The following is a 24,092-nucleotide window of genomic DNA, read 5'->3' on the forward strand; positions in this document are numbered from 1 at the left end:
TGATCCTACGGCTCAAACTTGGCCTCGGTTTGATGTAGCTTACGAGTCACGTGCTGGTCATGTGATCAAGATCTCAGATCATTAAGGCTTCACTAATCTAGACCCTTCATTCCATTCATCCAATCGTAACACATAGAAACAAGAGAGGTCAGATTAATAAAAACATAACAATTATATAAATGTTAATTGCCATACCATTTACATATGGTAAAAATTTTACAATAGAAAAAGAACTTTCGTTTTGTTTTTTTTTTTTTTCCACAATTAATCCCAGAGAAAGTTCGTGGAATTAACTGGTGCATAGAAAAGTCGTTCTACCCAAATCTAAAACTAAAAGCAGTTACAACGGCCGTTGACCGTTGTCAAGAGAAGAGATCAAAATTGATGAGGACAACTTCGAACAGAGAAATATTAAAAATAAATGGATAAGGATAACGGCTGAACACGTAGCTACCGGGAAATATGATTCGTTTTCTGCATACTTTTGGAGTTCCCACTTGATCCCATAGCTAATTTCTCTCAGTAGTCATCGGAGTTGATGAAAATAATTTAGGAGCCGTCATGGTGCCTTTAAATCCACACATGTTTGAAGTTTCCACTTAATTCCACAAACCGACCATGCAAAATTAATTTAATCTGATCTTGCATGTCGACGACATGTATTTCAATTGCATGTATCGCTGGTCACGGAGTTTTTTTTTTTTAAGGAATAATTCTATTTGAATTCCTCGTGCTTTAGTTGGTGTGTCGTGTAAAGTTCAATTTTCTTAATTCATATCGAGTTTGACTTGCGTACAATTAAACATTAATTTATTGGATGGATCATATTGATCAAGGAAAATGCTTGTTTGTCCGAAGGTGGTGACCGAACAGTGCGTTTGCCTTTTTAATTAAGAGCATGTTTGAGATTGAGTTTGAAAGCTTAAAAAGTACTTTTAATTGTTTAAAAGATCTTTTAAAGAAAAAATGATATGTTTGGTAAATTTATAAAAAGTGCTTTAATCACTTAAAAAAATTAAAAATCTACTTTTTTTAAAAACATCAAATTGAAACTTTTATCAAAAAGCTCTTGCAGATAACTGTATATTTTTAAAAAATTAATATAACTAACTTTAAAAGTGCTTTAGAGACATGGTTACCAAACAGTAAATGACTTTTTAATAGTAGAGTTTGTTATTTAAATTAAAAACTATAAGCTATAAAGTTATAGACTATATTTCCCACCACAATCTCAAACACGCACTAATAAACAGAATTAAAAGATTGATAGAAAAGTCAATTTTATTTCCCACTTAAAACAATATTGTCAATTTATTTTTCAAATAAGATGAATTCGGTTAAATTTTAACAATCTGTAAGCTAAATCTTGTACTTCCTTATGATCCTGGAAACATATATGCATCTACTGCAACCATTAATCAAGGCTGGTATCCACTAAAAAAATTGAAAAATGGGAGTGAAACTTTGGGACTACTGCTTTTTATATGAGCTTTCAACTCTCTAATGCATATTAATTTTTTTTTTTTTAAATTACGTAGATTGATTTATTTGACATTCAAGGGTTTGAATTCAAGAAATAAATATATAAAGGAGGTGTGTACATGATTCTTCAAATTATTCCTAAACAACCTCTTCTGATTAATTTATTAAAGGAAAGAAGCTACGAACAACAAACCATGCCTTCAAACAAACAAGCTTGCTTTCCAAGCAATACGCAGATCATGATCATCATTAATTAGGAAACTCAGCGGATGTTCCAAAGATATAGCATCATATATATATATATATATATATTTATATATATACTAGGTCAAGACAATGTGCAAAACACATTTATCTAATTAGATGAGACAAGATTTTTAATAAAAATAATATGATTTTTAATAAAAAAAATTAAGTGAGACAATTTTTTTGATAGGTGTGAGAGACATAATATATATACATTAGTACGAATAAACTGTATTTAAAGTTGTACCATCATAAAATTAAATAATATCACAAAAATTAGACAGATGGTGAGAATTAATTATGGATTTAAGCTTGATAAAAAAAAGTTCTGAAATTAAAGCTCTAATTCACAAACTTGTGTTAAACAAAAGAACTTCAAATCTAAGTCTTAGGCAGATGCATAGATAAATGTTCAGATTTCTGCAATTACTTTTTAAGAGAAGTTACTGAATATCAAAAACTTACTTTACAAAATCCTATTTTTTCAGATCTCATTCAATTATCAATTACATATGATAAACTAAAAAAATAGGACACCAAAAGAATGTACCGTTGAGCTGTATGAGGTAGGAAACTCTCAATAAGACTCAATAGAACCCCTGCCAATAAAAACTATGTCCGGGAAGTTCTTTTTGTCCTTACAAAGTTTAATATGTCCAATAAACTTAACTATTTCTGTTTATTTTGAAATAATGGGCAGCATTGCTCAGGCAAATGGAGGTTGATATTATTTCCAACGGAATTCGGGACTGATACATGTCAAAATCCAGTTGTTAGCCATCCATAAAAGATTCCCAAGTACATACATTAAGACAACGACGGTGCAGACATTTGGGTGTGCTGTAGTCATTTTCCAGATTAAAAAAGTGATATTCATTTGGAATGCACTCATTATTCTGTGAAGAATGAGGGCTAGTCCAAGTCTCTTAGAAACTCTCGACATATAATATCTATGAGTAAAAGTGGAGTTTGAAAATAATCACCTAGAAAATAATTGAGACAAAATATTGGATTTTTTTTTTTTTTAAACATTCATGCTGAAGTGAACTACTCAGGTTCTCCCTCCACTATGTAGCTAAACACGCACACTGAAGAGAACTATTCGGGTTCTTTCTTAATTCATAATTAGAAAACTATAACATAAATAACATATATCAATTAATATAAGATACCACTCCAACATCAGAAGTCCACAAAAATGTCCCTTCTATTTTTTTAATCTTTCTTATATTTAGGAATTTTCCGTCAATACATCAACCCATGTAACAGTCACAAAAACCCAAATGCACACCTATGGCCATAAATTTGAACTGCTTGTTTTTTACAAATATCAAATCCCTAAAAGAAGACACCATAAACTGCTATTAACATAAAATACAATACTCCGACTCAAAGGCAAATTCATCATAAAATGGACTGAAATACTATAATCTGATCCAAACATTTGATAGCATAAGTTAGATATTAATGAGTGGCCTACCTACTATTACTAAATAGATGGTGTCTCTTTCAAAAGTTCGTAATGACATTAAGGCTCAATGGCACCATCCTGCAAACATCACAGAACATGTTGCAGAATGGCTACAAATGACAAGGGAATTTCATTTTTGTTGACGCTATTTATGCAACTGAACAAATTATTAAGAAAAACGTAAAAGAGATGTCAATATGAGCAACTTACATTAATATGAGTCTTATTTGAGCTTCTAAGGTCCATTAAGTAAGGCCTAACATGGTGGAAACAAAAGAACTTACCTATTAAATTGAAGATATTCTCTTGACAATCAAAAACAGAAATCATAAAGTACTTTAGTCTCAAACATCAGTGTATTATAGCTAATTTCACTTCATATTAAAAAAATAATCTACACTTTGTTGTTAAAGGACATAAATATCTTAGACTGGATATCCAAAAGAGTCACCTGTTCTTGAAGAGAAAGTTCTGCTCCCCTAACCTAGTTCACAGGGCAGAATATGCAATGTTGACTCTCTTGTAAATTTGTCCAACAAAACATAATTCCAAAAAAATCGCATTAATAAAATAAGGTGAAAAATGCACAAGCCCCCCTTTCGAACTACCACTCAAATTGCAACCACCCCCAAACTATCAACTTTAGCAATCACCCCCTTCAACCACAAAATATTTGATATAAGCACCCTTAATAAAAAGAAAATTGAAGAAACAGAATGAAAAGCTTCATATAACAGGAAGCATTATATATAAACTTTTTTTGTCCCATATACATTAAAAGTTAGGAATTAAAATATACTGCTTATCAAAGAACAATAAAAATCATAATCATAACAATAATAAGAAATCATGCAAGCCATAAAAACTAGGGGTGGGCAGCGAGGCCCCGATCCCCCGCTACCCCGCCCCCGCATGGTGGGGCGAGCAACATTGCCTGCATGGGCGGGGGCAGGGGCCCCCGCTCCGCATCTAGTCCCCCTAGCGGGGGCGGGGGGCGGGGAGGGCCCAACCCCGTCCCGCCCCCCTACATATATGTTTATATATATAAACATATAAACATATGTTTTATATATATATAAAATATAAATATTTATATATATAAAATATATATATATAAACATAAATATATGTTTATATATATAAATATAAATATATCTTTATATTTTACAAATTGTATATATATAAATATATATTACAATTTGCTAGACTTGTTTACAAATTATGCATTAGCAAATTTAAAAACTATATAATTTTTAAATTATAGTCATATTTAAAAAATTTAAATTTACAATTTAGATCTAAAAATATTTTTTTATCACTTTTAAATCTAGAAATAATTTTTAAATATAATTAAATGTAATTCATAATTAAAGTAAAAATGAAGCGGGGCGGGGCGGGGCGGGTATCCGCTCCGCACCCCGCCTAGAGGGATGGGGTACCCAACCCCTGGGATGCGGGGGCGGGGGACGGATGGAAAAATCCCACCCCCACACCATGCGGGGCGGTGTGCGAGGAGGGGGCTACCCCGCACCGTATGGTGCTAAAAATGAATAGAAAAAATGAATATTTTCATAAACTGTAAAAATGAATAGAAAAAACCAAACCAATCGACAAAGCAGATAAAAACATCAACAAAAACCAGTCCAATATTCCTGAAAAAACTGCAAACTAGGATCAATTAAAGAAAAAATAAATAAAAAGACAATAACTCAATGACTTGCAAACCAAAAAAATGAAATGCATACATTTTTTTTTTCAGAAAACAAACATGCAAAAAAACAAAAAAAATCAGAAAATAAACATGCACAAAAAAAAAAAAAAAAATCAGAAAATTACCCTTTTCTTCAAAAGCAACGAGAGAGTTGGGGAAAAACCAAATTTTTTGCTTTAGGGGTGGTTGAGCCGAAATCAGTGGCTGCTGGGGTGGTTCTTAGTGTTGGGGTTGCTTTGGTGGTGAGGCTCACGGTGGCGTTTCTGTGAGAACTGCGACGGGGCTGGCGTCCGTTGTTTGCTTAGACATTAATCAATCTTCTTAGACATTCAACTCAGTTGTTTGCTTCCGCACAACAGATAGGACTACCAAAGAAATAAAAGAATGAAATCCTAATTTTTTTTCTTAACCGCCCTAGATTACTTGGGCAATCAAACAAGATCCCTCCCTGTATTTGGTAGCGGCGGAGCTGGACTTGATGCTAGCGGCGTGGGCAGCGGCCTAGAGATTGGAGAAATGTAGAAATAGAGACGGAGAGAGAGGGGCCTTCCTTAGTGTGACTGCATCGTGGCTGCAAGAGGGAAACGCAGGAGAGATTGAGAGAGAGCTGCTGCTGCTTGAAGGATGGCTGTTGTTCGGCCTGCTCCGCGACTGCTGACGGCGGCAACCGAGGCAAGGCGAGGTGGGGAGAGAGAAAAGACAGGGTCTTACTCAAAAGAGAGAACTCAGGAGGGAGAGATTTTTCTGGAAGTGAAAATAGAGGAGCAGCGTGGAGTGGAATGAAAATAGAGCAAAACATTTGTTGGTCAGGAAGGTAAAAAGACTAAACTATTTGTCGGCAAAATAGAAATAAAAATAAACAACCTGCAATTTTTAAATATAACTAAGGGTAAAATTGGAAAAAAAAATTAGATGAAAACACTGTAGCAGAACGGATTCCCACTTATATATAGTAGAGTTTTAATATTTTTTATGATTTTTTAATTATTTTACAGTTCTTTCTTATATATTTAATGTTGAAGATGTAAACGTCCCAATTATCTATACTGATGTCTGACAAATTGGCATTACCTATACGCATGCACTGACCAACTAAAAGAAAGAGAAACTTCTATACGCATGCACTAATCTGACCAACTGACAGAGGGGACACAACAGCAGGCTTTAATACCAATGCAACCGGCGGAAATCACATAAAATAAATCACTGACATAATCCATCATTCACTAAGAATCGAAAAATACAAATTTAGACTGCACAAGCAGGAAAATATTTCTATAATAAACACAATTTAAAAACTTTTGCACGGACAATATACAAAAAAATTGAAGAAAAGAGTGAAAACATGAAACACACAGAAACAGAATGAGAATTATTGTTTATTCCTATAGCAGTGGATAGATGCTTATTATTATAGAAAGATATATACCCTTGGAGCTCTTCTTGTGCTCATTGCTTTCATCAAGTACCCTTGATATTTTGGTTCAAAGCTAGGGCAAGAAGTCATTCTAGGATAACAGTCCGATCTCCTCCTAAAAATCCATCTCAACGGTTAGATTTTTTAACAAATCTTATAAAATCTGTCTTTATGTTCATACAAAAGGGGCTGTAAAATAATAAATAGTGAGAGAAAAGTTTGCTTTAATGTGCATTATAATGTCACTTTTTTAAGACAACATTCATCCCCACCAATAACAGTATGCACACGAGTTAAAATCAAATTTATCTCTATAATACAATAAAGTTCAGAACAAGTTTGTTTGTCAAACTACATTATGCACACACGAAATTAGATTTCGAATACTCTCAAATTGTACTATTCAACTAAGAGATTAGACATGTGCTCTCTACAGAATGAATAGATCCTAATAACAATTTTTGAAAAAATAAAAACTTTTGGAAGAGAGAGAATTTTAAAATTAAATTATGAGATTCTATAATTATGTATTACTTCAATTCGTAGGCCAATGGATCTATTTATAAAAATTTAAAAAATGGAAATAAAAAATTATTCATTTTTCTATAATCTAATCTGAATAGGTATATTTATCGTAACTGTTACCAAGTGACACAAAGGTTTGGACCCACTCCATCCTTCTCGCACTGGTTCGAAACCCAACAGGTGCAACTTTTCATTTTAATTGCAGCTTACACGTGCCGCTTGATGTGTTGCAACTTGCAGCGTTTCGCTACATAAATCTTGAACCCATGTCTTTTGGGTTAAACAAAGCCATCAATACCATTTAGCCAATGACTGACTGCTGCTATACATAAGGACCCAAAATACCATAAGCCTCATAAACTTTCTATAACTTTTCTCTTTCCAAACTAATTCATAACTTTCAAAAATAAATCCCAACATATTATTAATAATAAATATAATATATATTATTTTGAAAATATTTCCAACACTTTACAAATTTTTTTAAAAATCTCAAAAACCTTTTCAAAAAACTCAAAAAAAAAAAACAAAATTGTCTATTATCTATTCTCTCTCAAATATAAATATTAACTTTTCATTTCTGAATCTCTAACAAAATAAATCGGATTAAGATAAATGAAGATAGAGCTAATGAAATAATTTTATTCAAATTAAAAGTATATGTTCTTAAAGAAAGACGAATTTTTTTGAAAATATCATTATTATGAAAGGGTGAATTTTAAGATACGTGGAATTTGGAAAAAAATAATAAATAATAACACTTAAATGGAGATAAAAATTTAAAGAGATGATTAGTGTTTTTAAAAGGAGGATAATTAATATTAAACAAAAAAATGGTTTTTTTTTTTTTAGCTTAGCTTTAATTAGCTAGCCCAAAAGCCCAATGTGAGTGGGGCCACAAGCAAAGAGGATATATCATATAGCCTTTTTTTCTGGGAAATTTTTTATATGGACGAAAGAACTCGGATGGATCGAACCAACCCAGTCGACATAAGAACCGCTCCATATGACAGTGGAAAATGCCGTACGATCCACGTAACCTATTCTTATTGGTTGGAATACGTGTGTTTTCTATTTTTTTTTCCCGAAAATATTTTTTCTATTTTTCTTTTTCTTACTTAATGATTAAGTAAATATATTTTTTACTAATGTTGTGATATTCTTTTTAATGTTTAAGAATTAAAAAAACAAATAAAATAAATAAAAAAGATCTTGTCGATAGACACGGCGCGTATGGTCGCATTTATGGGTCAACTAAAAAGAAATGCTGCGCGCAAGACTTCGGGGACATGTTCCAATTAAGAAGTGAACCGGAAGAAACACGCTACTATTTCATATGCAAGTAATTTTTTTGTATATATATCTTATCGATCCATCGCTCCAAATGATATTACAACATCTCTCTTTCTGTTTCTTCATCTTCTTGTTAGTGTTTCTTTGTTCATGAATTCCTTCCCGGCCAGGATAACAGGTTCATGATCTGATAATCTCTCTCCAACAGCCCATATTTACGGTTCGGTCTGCCACCTTAAGTTTTTTGTCTATCTAATTACGTACTGTCTTTCATTAATTCCTTGATCATTTCCTATATACATACCATGCATACACCACCTTTATATATAGTTTGAATCCAAACTAGCCATTTTATCCATTATTTGGCATTGCATATATTGCAGCTAGAATATCCTAATTATTTTGCTCCATTCGTTCATTAAAAGTACATTTGCTGCTTATTTACATCCTTGCTATTTTTACTTCCCAAAAGCCTTTTTTTATTTTTTTTTGCTCTTAAACGTCATCCTGTTTTGCTTAAGTACTGAGGATATTCATTTTGCTTTTGTCAATCCTTTTTTTTTTTTTTTCTCTTACAAATAACCTGATCTATAGTGGAGGTGATCATCTGCTTCCTTTACTTTCTTCTTCTGCTTTCCAAAATAATGTCTAGCTTTTCATTAGCAAGCTTGGAACCACTTCAGTCTTTACTCCATGCACGCCCCACCCTTAGCAAACCCATCAATAGATGGCGCACGGCTTTTGTGACCATCTATTGTTCTAGAGCCGTGCTATCATTTTACAAAAATTCTCTAACCCACAAGAAAAATACAATGGTTTCACGCCATTCTTCTTTCTTCGTTGTGGACCTCAAACTGGACAACAATTCCAAAATTGATCAAACTACTCTCAATGATCTTGTCAAAGAGAAAAATGTTGGAGGCCTAAAAAATATTGGAGGAATTCGAGGAGTGGCATCTAATCTTGAAACTGATGTTGAATTTGGGATTCGTGCTGATGTTGAAGACATTGCTCGCCGACATAAGGCCTTTGGGTCAAACACGTACAAAAGACCACCTACAAAGAGCTTCTTCCATTTCGTAGTGGAAGCCTTCAAGGATCTTACCATTTTTATCCTCTTAGGCTGTGCTTCACTTTCCCTTGCATTTGGTATAAAACAGCATGGAATAAAAGAAGGATGGTACGATGGTGGAAGCATATTTGTTGCTATATTTCTTGTCATTGCTGTTTCTGCCATTAGTAACTTCAAGCAAAATAGACAATTCGACAAGTTATCCAAAGTCAGCAACAATATCCAAGTTGAAGTTGTGAGGGCTGGGCGACGTCAACAGATTTCAGTATTTGACATTGTTGTCGGAGATGTTGTTTGCTTAAAGATTGGAGATCAAGTTCCTGCAGACGGGCTATTCTTAGATGGACACTCATTGCAAGTGGACGAATCTAGCATGACAGGGGAGAGTGAGCATGTTGAGGTAAACTGTAGTCATCCATTCTTGGTTTCCGGTACAAAGGTTGCTGATGGGTATGCCCGAATGCTTGTCACTTCTGTTGGCATGAACACGACGTGGGGTGAGATGATGAGCTCGATCAACCGTGACACCAACGAACAGACACCTTTACAAGCTCGACTCAACAAGCTAACTTCATCAATAGGTAAGGTTGGATTGGCAGTTGCTTTCCTAGTTCTTGTAGTCTTGTTGGTTCGATACTTCACCGGAAAAACAGAAGACGAGAATGGAAATAGGGAGTTCAATGGCAGCAAGACCAAGGCCGATGACGTCGTGAATGCTGTGGTGGCGATTGTAGCTACAGCAGTTACTATAATTGTGGTTGCAATTCCAGAAGGTTTGCCCCTTGCTGTCACACTAACACTCGCTTATTCCATGAAGAGAATGATGGCCGATCAGGCAATGGTGCGGAAGCTCTCTGCATGTGAGACAATGGGCTCTGCCACCACCATTTGCACTGACAAAACAGGCACTCTCACGATGAACCTAATGAAGGTGACACAGTTTTGGTTAGGGGAAGAATCTTTTGCAACAGATGTCCACTCATCAATTGCTCCATGTATTCTTGACTTGGTCCATGAAGGAGTTGCTCTAAACACAACCGGCAGTGTTTACAGGCCGCCTTTAGGATTTGAAATCGAGGTCTCAGGTAGTCCCACTGAAAAAGCAATTCTTTCTTGGTCTGTTCTGGAGCTGAACATGGAAATGGAGCAAATGAAGGAAAGTTGCACGATTCTTTTTGTTGAAGCATTCAATTCCCAGAAGAAAAGAAGTGGGGTCTTGATGAGGAGAAAGGTAGACAACACAACTCATATGCATTGGAAAGGAGCTGCGGAGATGATACTGCAGATGTGTTCAAGTTACTATGATGCCTCTGGAAATATCAAAGATATAGATGATGGTAAAATGCTGAAATTTGAGCAAATTATTCAAGGTATGGCAGCTAGTAGCCTCCGATGCATTGCTTTTGCTCATAAGCAGATTTCAGAAGAAGATAACGAAGATGGCGAAGAACATAAAAAGCTCAAAGAAGATGGTTTGACCCTTTTGGGACTGGTGGGACTTAAGGACCCATGTCGTCCAGGGGCGATGCAAGCTGTGGAAGATTGCCAAAATGCTGGTGTGAACATCAAAATGATCACAGGAGACAATGTTTTCACAGCAAAAGCTATAGCAACAGAATGTGGGATTCTAAGGCCTGGACAGGACATGTATAGCGGAGCAGTGGTAGAAGGCGTGGAATTCAGAAACTACACACCAGAGGAGAGACTGGAGAAAGTCGAAAACATTTGTGTGATGGCAAGATCCTCTCCTTTCGACAAACTTCTGATGGTAGAATGCTTGAAACAAAAAGGCCATGTGGTTGCAGTTACCGGAGACGGCACAAATGATGCACCAGCATTAAAAGAAGCAAATATAGGACTTTCAATGGGGATCCAAGGCACTGAGGTTGCCAAGGAGAGCTCAGACATCGTCATTCTAGATGATAATTTTACTTCGGTGGCCACAGTTCTCAAGTGGGGAAGGTGTGTCTATAACAACATCCAGAAGTTCATCCAATTCCAACTCACTGTAAACGTTGCTGCTCTTGTTATCAACTTTGTAGCAGCAGTTTCTGCAGGTGAAGTCCCATTAACAGCAGTGCAATTATTGTGGGTGAATCTGATTATGGACACGTTGGGTGCCTTGGCTCTTGCAACAGAGAAGCCCACCAAGGAGCTGATGGAGAAACCACCTGTGGGCTGGACTAAGCCACTTATTACCAACATTATGTGGAGAAACTTGTTGGCCCAAGCTTTATATCAGATAGCCATCCTTTTGACCTTGCAATTTAGAGGTGAATCAATCTTTGGGGTGACTGCGAAGGTAAATGACACCTTGATTTTTAATACTTTTGTTCTTTGCCAAGTCTTCAATGAATTCAATGCAAGAAAACTCGAGAAGAAGAATGTGTTCAAGGGGATACACAGGAACAGGTTGTTCTTGGGGATCATTGCGATAACCATAGTCCTTCAGGTGGTCATGGTGGAGTTTTTAAAGAAATTTGCAGATACAGAAAGGTTGAATTGGGTGCAATGGAGTGCATGCATTGGAGTTGCAGCAATTTCTTGGCCTATCGGTTGGTTTGTCAAGTGGATACCTGTTCCAGAGAGACCACTTTTCAGCTACCTAAAAATGAAAAAGAAACAAGGACTTCCACTCAAATTTTCCCATCTTTTTTAAGACAAGCCATTGGTTGAACCCACTTCTGCAGTAGAATTAGTAGTGTAATATCTCTTATTATACTTTTAGTACTCTATTTGTACACTGTATTTTTTTTTATGTAGTGATTTCAGTCATTTGATGATAAATAACTATTGATTTCATTTATTCTTTAACATACATTGAGGGTTGTTTCAATAATGTCTTTTGGGAATACGTCTGAATGCGACTTATAGTTAGAATCTAGGACAAATCTATCAACATTTATAAAGTAGAAAGCCAAGGGCAAGTACCAAAAGTAAGATACTTGGAAAGACTACCAACAATTAATTGTTGTGCTCAAAACGTAGTTGAAGCAGCATATGCATGTCGAGCATTGGCATTGGTTTCATCAAAAGCCAAGCCAAATGCAAAATATGATGTATATCCCTAAACTAGAGCTGCATTGAATTAGTTAAACACATCAATGGGAAGTTTTGAGCTACAATGATTTTTAGTTTTCAAATTCACTATAAACTCATCAACCGGTTATTTTATTGCACTTTAATTGCCAACGGCTCTTCGTTTACGTTTTCCTCTCTCCTTTTTCCTCCCCGTGTTTTCTCTCCCCCTTTCTCTCTTTTTCATTCTTTGCAGTGCACCAAAACATTGCTCTCAGATTCTTCACGTAGAAACCATAATCATCAGAGAACACTGGTTTTTGAAATCAAAGTTTCGCGCGAGCTTCTTCTCCAAAGGCACCCCATATGTTTCTCTCTCCCCCTTTCTCTCTTTCTCTCATTTTCAAGCTTTGCATTGATTCTTCCTTCCTTCGATTCTTCATGCAGAATCATTCTTGGCTTTCGTCTAGGTTAGCTCAGATCAGATTCGCGCGTTGGGTCAAATTTCGGGTTCGTCGAATTTCTTTTATCCTGCAAGCCTAGTTTTATTTCATTTTTGGATTTATGGTCAGCCCCGATGGGGCCTTTTGCTCTTGGTTTTTGGCTGGGAAAAATTTATGGAAGGAATTTTGCATAGGACTGACTTTGGTTTTTTTTTTTTTTTTTTTTTTTTTGCTGATTTTCTAAGGTGCACTCAATCTTATCGTCGGCTCAAGCAACCACGCTGATTCTGGTATTGTATTTTTTGGACCTTTAATGTATTGTTGGCATATTTGTAGATTTTAGTGGCTGTGTGTGAGATAATTTATATGCAGACTATTATTCTGTGTTTCATCTTAATTCGTTTACCATATTCCCAAGAGATTTTACCAAAAAGCTTTTATTTTAGGAAAGATTTCAGTTTGCAGAAACCAACTCAATGACTTCACATTTTAAAGTTCTGGTGCATTTGTGCATTTGTATTCTATTACTACACATTGGCTGGATTTCAGCCTCTATGCAATTATTAATTAACACCTACGAAGAACCCTGTTACTTTTATCAGTTACTAGTAGATACATGATATTCAAAAGCTTATTATTTTTCTTGAGTTTGGTTTGATAAAAATAGCAGGAAATTGCCGGTGTTTCTAAAACTTTGTTCAGTCAATTCTTTCTACTTGACCATATTTCCATTCATTGCATTACAGGGTGAAACAGATTCTTCTCTACCTCAACTAGACCAGCTTATTTAAAGTACAGATTTATCACCCAACAGCTCCACCCTGACCCCATGCAGGATTTGATTAAACACCAAGAGGAATCATAGCTTTTTATACTGTTTTTGTGTCATACTCTTTTTATCAACATCTCATTACTCCTGCACAAAAAGCCTAAATAAATCACCTTGTTCTATTTGAACTCACAAATTAATTATGCTTAAGCTGTCTTACCAGTCCTGTCAGAAATTACTTGTTCTGTTTTATTTCATGCATGCTCTGCTTACACATTAGACTTCCTCATACAACATTCTTGTAACAAGAAAAAAAAAGTAGTTGTTTAGGTGCAGCAACATGCAGCAGGGGTTGATCGTGGGCTGATGCTTGGAATTGTATTTTATGAACGGCAACAACTTGTTATTTATTTTTTGAATGGCAGCAATTTGTATTGATAAATCTGAATGTTGGATTGTTAAGGAATGATCGTAGGCTTAATGCTTGGAATTGTATTTTGTGAATGGCAGCAACTTGTATTGATAAATCTGAATGTTGGATTGTTATGGAATGTTCGTAGGCTGAATGCTTGGAATCGTATTTTGTGAATGACAGCGACTTTGTTATTTATTTTGTGAAACTAGCATTGCTTGCCTGTGCAGACCAACATGAGAAATCTTCTGTACGACAAGGTTTTTGTTATAAGTGGTTTTAATGTAAACATACATGAGCATATTTATTTAAGTGTTATTTGCATAAATGAATAATTAAATTATTAATGTACATATGATTAGTGTAATTGCAAAATATGAAAAAAAATTAAATTATTATTATTAAAAAATAATATTATATTATTATTTTAATGAATCTAATGGTCAATCCAACGTGAGGTTATGGATAGGAAGGTTTTGAATTTGGACAATGCTAGGGATCCCACTGAGGGATCCCGTTAACTTGTCCTGCTAACATTTTTTTTTTTTGAATTTTTTTTACAGAAAAATTAAGAAAATTATATTTAATTATATTGTGAATTTTATTCATTTTTTCAAATTATTTAAAAGTGTTAAAAAATGATATGAAAAAAGCAAGAAAAAAACACTTTTAAATATTTTTTTAACACTTTTAAATATTTTGAAAAAATGAATAAAATTTACAATATAATTAAAAAACATTTTCTTAATTTTTCTGTAAAAAAAAAATCAAAAAAAAGGGGGGGAGCGGGACAAATAAACGGGATCCCCCAGTGGGATCCCTATCATTTCCCTTTGAATTTATGAAAAATATGTACTTTTTATCAAATTTTAAAGATAATTTTGATGAAACCAACTTGGATGCTCTAAGATTACTTGGCTTGCAACTTGCAATCAAGACCCATCACTTAAGCATCTATGGCACAATGTGCAATTCCCAGTGTGCGCCGTTCGGTGTCCGGTAATTAGAATTTTAAGGCCTAGATTGAAGTTGCCATTTTCTGTATTAACTGGTTAATTTTCCTACTCAAACATGAAGGTTTCTTGATAGAATTTATTACCTCTGTCATTTGTAGCGGGCATCAATGTCCTTAACTTCAATTTTACTCTGCTTATTTTATATCGCATACATAGGGCGATTTGTACGACGCTTATGAAGTCGACGCAAAAAGGGCCAACAATCTGTACTGCTGCAGTTAGTTATATCTTTAAAATAGAAATTGAACCTCTTTAATTGACTGCACTAACTGTAGTTGTTGGGATCCACAACAAATAGAAGTCATAACCTATATCAGTTCAATTCGTATTGAAAAATAACAGGAAATTTTTTATTTTAGGGATTGTGTGACAGCTATTTACTCGAGTGATATCTCGTCATCATTGACAGTTTCCAGTTCTATCAGCTGACTGAATTCTATGTACTTCCGATTCAGGTTCCTTCAATGCTTATGATGATATTGATTCCTCTCAAGAATGAAGTCTCCCCACAATATAACACCAAAACACAATCACTATAACACAATACGCCTGCATGCACAAATGCACCAGTGCAACATGCAATGACGGACGCTCTAATTACAGATGGAGGCAAATTGTGTCTCTGTACCAGTGCCTCGCACGGTTTTATTAGAGATCTGGACAGAGATTTTACAGGGCAGGATCACACAAGGAGAATAAATAAGTTTCGGGTTTTCCTCGTCAGAAAGCCATGCATTTTGGTACAACAATCCCATCTAAGCTGGAACAGCTTCAGCAACTTTGACATTGCTTTCTGGAACCAAGCTGTCATAATAATCAACCAGCACTTTCCAACCACCAGGGCACATGAATCCATCAGGAGGGTTCTCTTTGTTCTTTGCAAGCGTCCGCATCTGTAAATTGCATAACAGATTTTTTACGACGTTATGGAGATATAATAAATGTTTGTATATCTATCAGTGCATTTTCACTTTCCAATGTCACAGACTATGTTAGGGAAGAACATTTACCTTGGTACCCGATATGAAAAGGAAATCCTGAGGTCTTGAGGGATCAAAAAATGCCATTTTTCCTTGAGTTCTATCATATGCAGCAACCTGCCATTACATCCAATTGATGATGACCAAGTATTCATAGTGCAAATATAAGTGGGTATTAATAGCAGGCAGCCGATGATTTACGTACCTTGAAAGGAAGAATGTTTAGCCGCTCCAACCCAGGTGCCATGCTCAATACCTTTTTACCATGGTCAGCATCGTATAAATCTCTCTTCTCAACAGGGTGGCCCATGCCAGCTGGATCCCGACCAACAATGTAAAAGTTGGCCCCTGCATTAATCCTAGCCTTAGCATGCCACTGCACCTCAGTTGGGCCAGCATAGTGCATGGGAGACGGAAATATAGAAACCACGGTTGTCTCTGGATCAAGAACACCATCCTCAAGCACCTAAGAAACATTTGAAAATATCAAATTAAATTTAGTAATGCCAGAGTTTAGGAAATTTTATATTGACCTTTTGGGACGGGACAAAACTTTCTGAATAAACTGCCTGCCCCACAATGAGCCAAGCAAAGACTTCTACTTCACTGCCAAGTAAGTTTTGGATGAAGTTCCTTTTGAATCATTCTAATCTTTAGCATAAACAAATAAATCCCAACTTGCTGTATAAAAACTTTAGAAAGCAAACATTGTTCTAGTAATTTCACATCCGCTACTAGTCTAGATTAGCTAACAAAAAGCAATTCAAGTAGCTTCATGATTATGAAAGTAAAAATTTCAGAACGTGTACCTTCTCATGTTGCTTCATTCGCCAACTAAGTGGAACATCATCTGCCTTTGTGTAGCCTCCCAGTGGATGAAGCAAGAGGATGGGATTCTTGTAACCCATCTCAAGAAGTCGATGACGGGTATCTGTCATCAGCAAAGCATGGCCATTGTGCACAGGATTTCGAAGCTGGAATGCAAATACTGCATCCGCATTCCGCCTTGTGAATTCGGCACGGAGTTCTACAGGAGATAATCGAAAACGATCAAGGCCGTCATGGTACTTGATCGGCGCTATAACCTCTAATTCACCTCCTATCAGCCAATTCCCAGCATTGGTTATAGCTTCATCAGCGTAAGGTAGGCCAGGGGCATTGGTTCCCCAAGTTCTGGCGATTCGTTCTTCTTTAGGGTGCTTGTAGATCTCAATGCTAAAAAAATCAAATGAATAAATGAAGACGTCATTAGAAACTATGGCAATTCATTGGCCAAAATAAATTGAAATTCTAAAAGTTTGTATATGTTTCGTAGGATAAGTATAAAGTCACATTAATAACTTCATGTATTGCTTGTGTCATTGTTCTGTGGCAGTCCCCATAGGGACCCCCTTTACCTTTATTTTTCCTGAAGTCATAATGTGTAAACATATCAAATAACTCATATTTGAGAAGGAACGTTGGGGTAATGACCAAAGAACCAAATTGAGTATATCATACTTGTAGAGAACGCAAATCAAAGTTGCAGCACAAAAACAGATCAAATACCACATCAATTCCCAGATAAAATTAAGTATATTCCACATCATACAACTGTAGGGTGACCAGGTTTTATCATAAACAAATCAAACTAGTTTAAGATTTTTCATATTTGGCAATCTAGATTAAGTGCCGAGTCCTTAGATGTAAGACCTCAAACTCAATCCAAAAGTGACAGACCAACTCAAAACAAATAAAAAAGTAAACTGATACTAGTTCGTAACAATAATCCTCTAGTGTTTGTTTACTGCTAAAAAATTCTGATCACAGAGTTAGAAAGAAACTTGGTAAAGAAAAGAAACCGAATTTGGCCTGGCATGTCTACACAAGGGTAAAATAAATGACAATACCATTATTTAATAAAAGCAGTTGCTCTTAATAGGTTCAGTTATTCAGAGTAAAAATCTAGTTTCCATGCCCTTACATGGATGTCCGGCAATTCACACGATGACAAAACTACACTAGGTCAAACATTTAGATCATCATGAAAACTTTGCTTGAAAAGAAACTTTCCCGCCACCAATACATAGAAATTTTCTGATTTGATTGTATTTCTTAGAGGGCTTCTTGCTTGATATGATACGCATTCACTTGAGACGTGTGGGAACAAAGATGCTTTGCTGCCAATATGCACGGTTGAAACTTTCTAATTTGATTATGTCTTAAGTCAGTAGTTTATGCTTCATACAGAACCAAATGGGACCTTTTAGAATGGGAATAAACCACTCCATTATATTTCCTAGTCAGTATTTTTTGCCTCATGCATAAGTAATATAACCACATGGGACCTTAGAAATGGAATAAAACCCACAAAGATAGGAACGTATCCAATTTTTATCATTTGACCCGACTCCCTCATGTAAGTTTTAGACCCTACCCTAGTATACGAGAAAAATCTTTTTCTTTTCTTTTTTTTATGGAAAAAAAAAAATCTATTAATTTAAGTTATTAGTAATCTACCAGTTTGAATTGATTAATAATGATATGATTCGATAATTTTGATTTATGATGAAACAAAACAATATAACGTCTTTCAATATACCAGTATATTCATGCAAAAGAAGAAAGAGGTAGGAAAAGGAGAAGGGTGGCATAAACAAACGGCCATCTGACTTTCAAACCCATCACAGACCAACAAAAAACACCCCAAAGCAAGTTTGGACTAGACAAGAGGACATAGATAGAGGCGATGCATGCCGGTGATTGTTCGATCACCTAATTCTTATTTTCAGGCCCTTATTTGCTTCAAATAAATAATCAAAGCTCTCCCGTATGGAAGCCAATACATGTTGAGCTTCAAAATTAGTGAGGTCTCATTTTACACCTAAAAGAAATCAAAGCCTAACCAAACGACCACATCTCAAAAAAAGAAGAAGAAGAAGACAATATGTTAAAAAACAGCACCCCTCCATGCATGACCCAAAGAAAAAAAAAAAAAAAACCAAAATATTTGTTCTCTAAGTTCACTTAAAACCCAAAAAACAAACAAAAATATATCATCCAGAGTCCCCTACAGAGCACAGTATACTACACAATTAAAACTTCGTCTTTCATTTTAAAAGTATTGACAAAACGATACTCGAAATAAAAAAAATTAATAAAGAGAAAATTAGTGTCTTTACTCTTTTAGAATGGCAACCGGGTTGTTTTCCGAGTCGAACAAGGCGACTTGGGTGGACTCGCCGATCCGATGCTTCTGCGAGTCGTCGATGGCCAAAACGATAGGCACCGACATGTTCACGACCGACCCGTCCTCGAGTCGAAGCGCGTTAAAATGAAGAGTTTGGAGGAACTCGGACTCTCTCATGAACCCACGGAGCGGGCTTGCCCACCCTTCGCTCAGCACGTGGACCCATTGAAGATCAATCTTCGAGAGCATAATTCTCGGCAGAGACAAAGCCTCACTCTTCTTCAAATCTCTAAGAGGCTCATCCACCAGAAGCTCCACGAGCTTCCCACCGTCGGGCTCGATCAACGCGGACGAAACTCGGAGCCTCCGGTGTGCTTTTCTGCCGAAAGAAAGAGATAAGGAGACTTTGCGGGTTGGAGCGAAATGGGTATTGGCAATCTTGTTGAGGGATTGGGTAGGATACGGGGTTTTGGTGAAGAGTACCGCCATGGAAGCCATTGAAGGTAGAGAACCAACAAAAATGGCTCTGTTTCGGGGAGTGCTAGTTTTGATTGTTAATTGCAGTTAATAATAGCAATAATATTAATAATGAAGAGTTAGTGGGTGTGAGTTGGATGGTAAAGGGCAATAGTTTGAGGAATTTGGAATTTCCCAAAAACAAAAGAATAAACAATGGATTGATTTGGAGCAATGAGATGGAATTTTAATGGAGTTTGGATTAGAGTGAGGAACGCTCAAAGCTGGATTATATAGTAAGTTTGGGAGAGAGAAAAACATGGCGTCCAAAGGGGATGAATCTGGACACCTTTTTCTTCTTTTTGCCAATACTGCCAACTTTTCTTCTCCTCCTTCCTTGTCATTTCTTTACAATACTAAATTAGATAGCAATTTGGACTCCCATATCATAAAGACGACTGGAATTAAAAATTGGTTAACCTTTTTGATAAAATTTTTTATCCCATTTTATTTAACTATTATAATTTTTTTAAATTTTTATATAAAATAAAATAAATAATTTAATTTTTTTAATTTTAATATAAAAATAATATTAAAATAATATATTTTAATAATATTTTATTTAATTTTTAATTTTAATCTCAAATCATCTCTAAAAACAATCGAAGCCAATACTCTATATTAACTTTTACTACAATTGTTCAACAAATATGTAACAAAATGTTTTTAATTATTATTTTCTCCCTTCACCGCATTGGTCGTCACCTTTCTCAACGTGTGAATTCTAAAAATCTTGAAATAATAAAAAATAATAATTTAGTCAATTTTAGGGGTGGGTATTGGGCTTTTCACCCCGCTATCCTGCCCCCTATTCGCCCTACCCCCATGGTGAGACGGGTAATCCCGCCCCGCATTTTTCCGCCCCGCCTCCTTATATATATTATATAAAAATATAAATATCTATGTATTTATAAAATATATTTTTATATATATAAATATAAATATATTTTTATATTTTATAAATTTTGTATATATAAGTATGTATATTATAATTTATTAGATTTGTTCATAAAATATATACTAATAAATTTAAAATGTACATAGTTTAAAAACTACAACTTACATAAAATATGCACTAGTAACTTTAAAAAATATATAGTTTAAAAACTACTCCACTACAATTTACGCAAAATATACACTAGCAAATTTAAAAATTATATAATTTTGAAATTATAGTCTATTTACAAATTTAAATTTATAATTTGAATATAAAAATATATTTTTAATCACTTTTAGACCTATAAATAATTTTTAAACTTAATGAAATGTAATCTATATTTTAATTGGACATAAGACAGGGCGGATTAGGAATCTGGCCCGCACCTCGCCTAGCGGGATGGGGTACCCCGACTCCAAGATGCGGGGGTTGAGGGCGGATGTGAAAATCCCACCCCTCCATGCTGGACGGGGCATGGGGTGGAGACTACCCTGCATCGTATGGTGCGGGTACTACCCCTAGTCAATTTCATACCTATTTCGGTGTAGAATAAAATTGCTGAATTAGGTATGAAATTAATTGACGTCACCTAAAGTAACCTGAATGTCCTTTTTATCTCAAATTTGACAACAATTATACACAAGTCAATGCTAATGTTATGCTTCCCTTCTTTTAAAAAAAAAATTAAAAGACCAAAAATTACCCTTAATGTAGAATTAGGATTAGGGTTGTACATTTAGATAGGAATCCAAAATAATATGTATAGAATTTTTAAAATCGGGTGGATATCCCTTGGATAAAATCGGTTACAATCTGGGTAAATATCCGATTTTAAAACCAGATATCTAAATTGTAACCAGTATTCAGTTTTAACTCCACTTATTTTAATTATAATTTTTGTACATGGTTTTGCATGTACGATGTCGTTTTAAAATTTTAAAAAAAAAAATACATTTTACCGAGTCCAGTCGGGTAGAATTTGCCTGCATCCAATATGACAGAATAATCGTTCGAATTCATCCAGATTTTTGAATTTTGGATCAAACCAAAAAAAAGATTTAATCCAGATGCATATCTCTAATTAGGATAATGAAGTGTCATGTGATCAGAGCATGATCTTCTACTTATAGGTATTATAGATATTTAGAATCTATTAAAGAAAATCAAGAGAATATTTAAAATATGTCGTATCAACTTGAATATTATAAGATTTAAAATAAAAATTAATATCGCTCATTAAAAATGTTATTATAATTTCCTTTAAAAATCATAAATAATATTGAGTCATAATACTGCCTCTTCCTCTTCGCATAAAAATTTTTTTTACTTAGAATAATATTAATTATAATTATAAAATACGTAAATATTATATAATAATTTTAAAAAAGAGTTGAATTTATTATTAAAATATTAATTTGTTTATATAAATTTTATTTTTATTCACCTTTTATAAGATGATTATAAAACGTTTGTACATTTACGTCTGCTACAGTTATTTCCTTTTTAATTAATATATGATTCCTCGACAATTCTAAGTTGCAAAATTGTAGAAAGGTGAAGGTGTGTCGGCTGGATTTGGCATATCCTAATCAATCATGTTTTTTAACTCCATTTCCCTGAATCTTCCTTATCTGCATTCAAAGATACCCTGTGTCCAATTAAATATAAGAAAAGGAAATATGAAAGATGTAGGAAACACAAACCCTTTCACGCAGTCAGTCAAAGTTCAAACAGTGAGTGATCTCATGCATTTGCTCAGCGCGTCTCAGATTGAACAATCCCCACTTCATGGCCATATTCATTTGTACATTTCACACAATCTCCAGTGTCCAAGGCAAATTTTCTTCTTCTTTCTCTAAACTAATGTTTTGGGTAATCAATCATCTTGTGCCCGGGCCCGCCACTGAGAGGGATTGGTTCATCCTCCCATCCTCTTTCCAATTATTTTATGAATCATCTTGTGACTGATTTGATATTTTGGTTTTGGGCCCTCCAAGCATTCACACGCGATATCCCAAGATGTTTTTCCAGATGCGTCTAATTAAATGTCCACGTTAATTCTATGCTATGTCGTACATTCAAGACGTCAATGACCATATACATGACATAAGCGGATTCTTTAGTCTCAAATTTACAAATGTGACAGACATGTCTTCTATATATATATATATTATGCAGAAACTAATAAAGCCTATAAAATTGTTAGACAAGAAAATCATATAATCTCCAACATCATTGATCTCACTCAACAACCAGATTTTCGCAATTCAACCAAATTAAGTTCGAACTTGCAGATCCTATTTTATAGGACTTATCTTATGTTATATCTCTCGGTAATGCTTAAATTCGCTTTTGACTACCTTAATTCTCTGCTTTACTAAATCTTTTAAAGATGAAGAAATGGGTTGTTTTCCTTTGTGTTTTATTTCCAAAATGAGATCCTTATAATCTCCTAGAGCAATATAATCATGGGTGAAAATTAAAAAAAAAACCGATGAACGGGCTGAATTAGTTTTTTTTTTTTTTTCAAAATTAGTCGAAATCGGTCCAGTTTTAATTTTTCTTTTTTTAATACCGGACTAGACTAGTTCATATATATATATATTAATCTTTTACATTATATAAAATAATTTTTATATGATTTTTTATATTATATATAATTTATATAATTATATGTAAAATAATTTTATATTATATGCTAAATTGCTAATTAATATAACATTAAATTTTAAAATCCTATTATTCATGTATAATAATAATCTAAAAACATAAAATTAATATAACATGAAATTAATCTTATAAATCTTAATATAACATTATCATTAAAAGTTTTAATGTTATAACATAAAATCAATATAATATAAAATTTTAATTTTAAACATGAACATTTGATCATATGCTATTATTATAAACTATATATATATATATATATTAAGGATAAATACATTTTATAGCATAATAAATTATAATATATATTCTTTTTGAAAAATACATTTCTATACATTTGATCATATATACTCATATAAAAAGTGTATGTAACCATCATATTATTACTAACATATATAATCAAATATATAAATAAGTTAGATACTAACATATTATCATTAACATACATAATCAAATACTATATCACTATATGATACTATTATATATATATATACACACTAATACTAACACTAATACTATTAGTAATCTACTATATATAAATAACTATAGTATTAGTAGTTATACTAATACTATATTACTATATAATTCACTATATATCACTATATTACTATATTATAGTTTTTTTTTTTTTGAATGAAAACAGAATTTCATTAATCCATCAAGAAATAATACAATTTTTGTCCCTCAATACAACTTCCATAACCTCACTAGGTCCCTCTTCAATCCACACACATTCGGAACTTAGAAACTTAGCAAAGTGTGCAGCAGCATGAGCTGCCTGATTGCCCCCTCTTTTGGTAAATAAAACCTTCCAATTGACCTGCCCTTCCAACAGGTACTGGATGTCTTCAACAAGCTGCCCCTTCCAAGAACAATCCGAGCACTTGCCAGTAACAAAATCAATTACCTATTTTGCATCACCTTCGAACACCACGTGTGAAAAGCCCA

General features: G+C 34.3%; 2 protein-coding genes across 2 annotated transcripts; one reads left to right on the forward strand and one right to left on the reverse strand.

Annotated features, from left to right (window-relative positions):
• Positions 1 to 8,146: 8,146 nt before the first annotated feature.
• LOC122300750 (putative calcium-transporting ATPase 13, plasma membrane-type) lies at positions 8,147 to 12,004 on the forward strand. The gene has a single exon (XM_043111623.1). It carries the CDS (start codon positions 8,790 to 8,792, stop codon positions 11,874 to 11,876), a length of 3,087 nt encoding a protein of 1,028 aa, XP_042967557.1. The 5' UTR covers positions 8,147 to 8,789; the 3' UTR covers positions 11,877 to 12,004.
• A 3,325-nt stretch (positions 12,005 to 15,329) lies between these two features.
• LOC122300751 (ATP sulfurylase 1, chloroplastic-like) lies at positions 15,330 to 19,808 on the reverse strand. Its single transcript, XM_043111624.1, has 5 exons — positions 19,017 to 19,808; positions 16,665 to 17,070; positions 16,061 to 16,321; positions 15,886 to 15,972; positions 15,330 to 15,768 (listed from the first exon to the last, which is right to left on the reverse strand). Exons 1-5 carry the CDS (start codon positions 19,520 to 19,522, stop codon positions 15,631 to 15,633), a joined length of 1,398 nt encoding a protein of 465 aa, XP_042967558.1. The 5' UTR covers positions 19,523 to 19,808; the 3' UTR covers positions 15,330 to 15,630.
• Positions 19,809 to 24,092: the final 4,284 nt, after the last annotated feature.

This window comes from Carya illinoinensis, chromosome 2 (assembly GCF_018687715.1).
Source record: "Carya illinoinensis cultivar Pawnee chromosome 2, C.illinoinensisPawnee_v1, whole genome shotgun sequence".
NCBI classification, from domain to species: Eukaryota; Viridiplantae; Streptophyta; class Magnoliopsida; order Fagales; family Juglandaceae; genus Carya; species Carya illinoinensis.

Bases quoted from the DNA above. Each gene is read 5' to 3' on its own strand.
- LOC122300750 (XM_043111623.1), top strand. From the start codon at position 8,790: ATGTCTAGCTTTTCATTAGCAAGCTTGGAACCACTTCAGTCTTTACTC.
- LOC122300751 (XM_043111624.1), bottom strand. From the start codon at position 19,522: ATGGCTTCCATGGCGGTACTCTTCACCAAAACCCCGTATCCTACCCAA. The intron at 17,071-19,016 runs GTAAAGACACTA...TGATTTTTTTAG, and splicing joins CCGGTTGCCATTCTAAAAGA to CATTGAGATCTACAAGCACC. The intron at 15,973-16,060 runs GTACGTAAATCA...ATGTAATGGCAG, and splicing joins TAAACATTCTTCCTTTCAAG to GTTGCTGCATATGATAGAAC.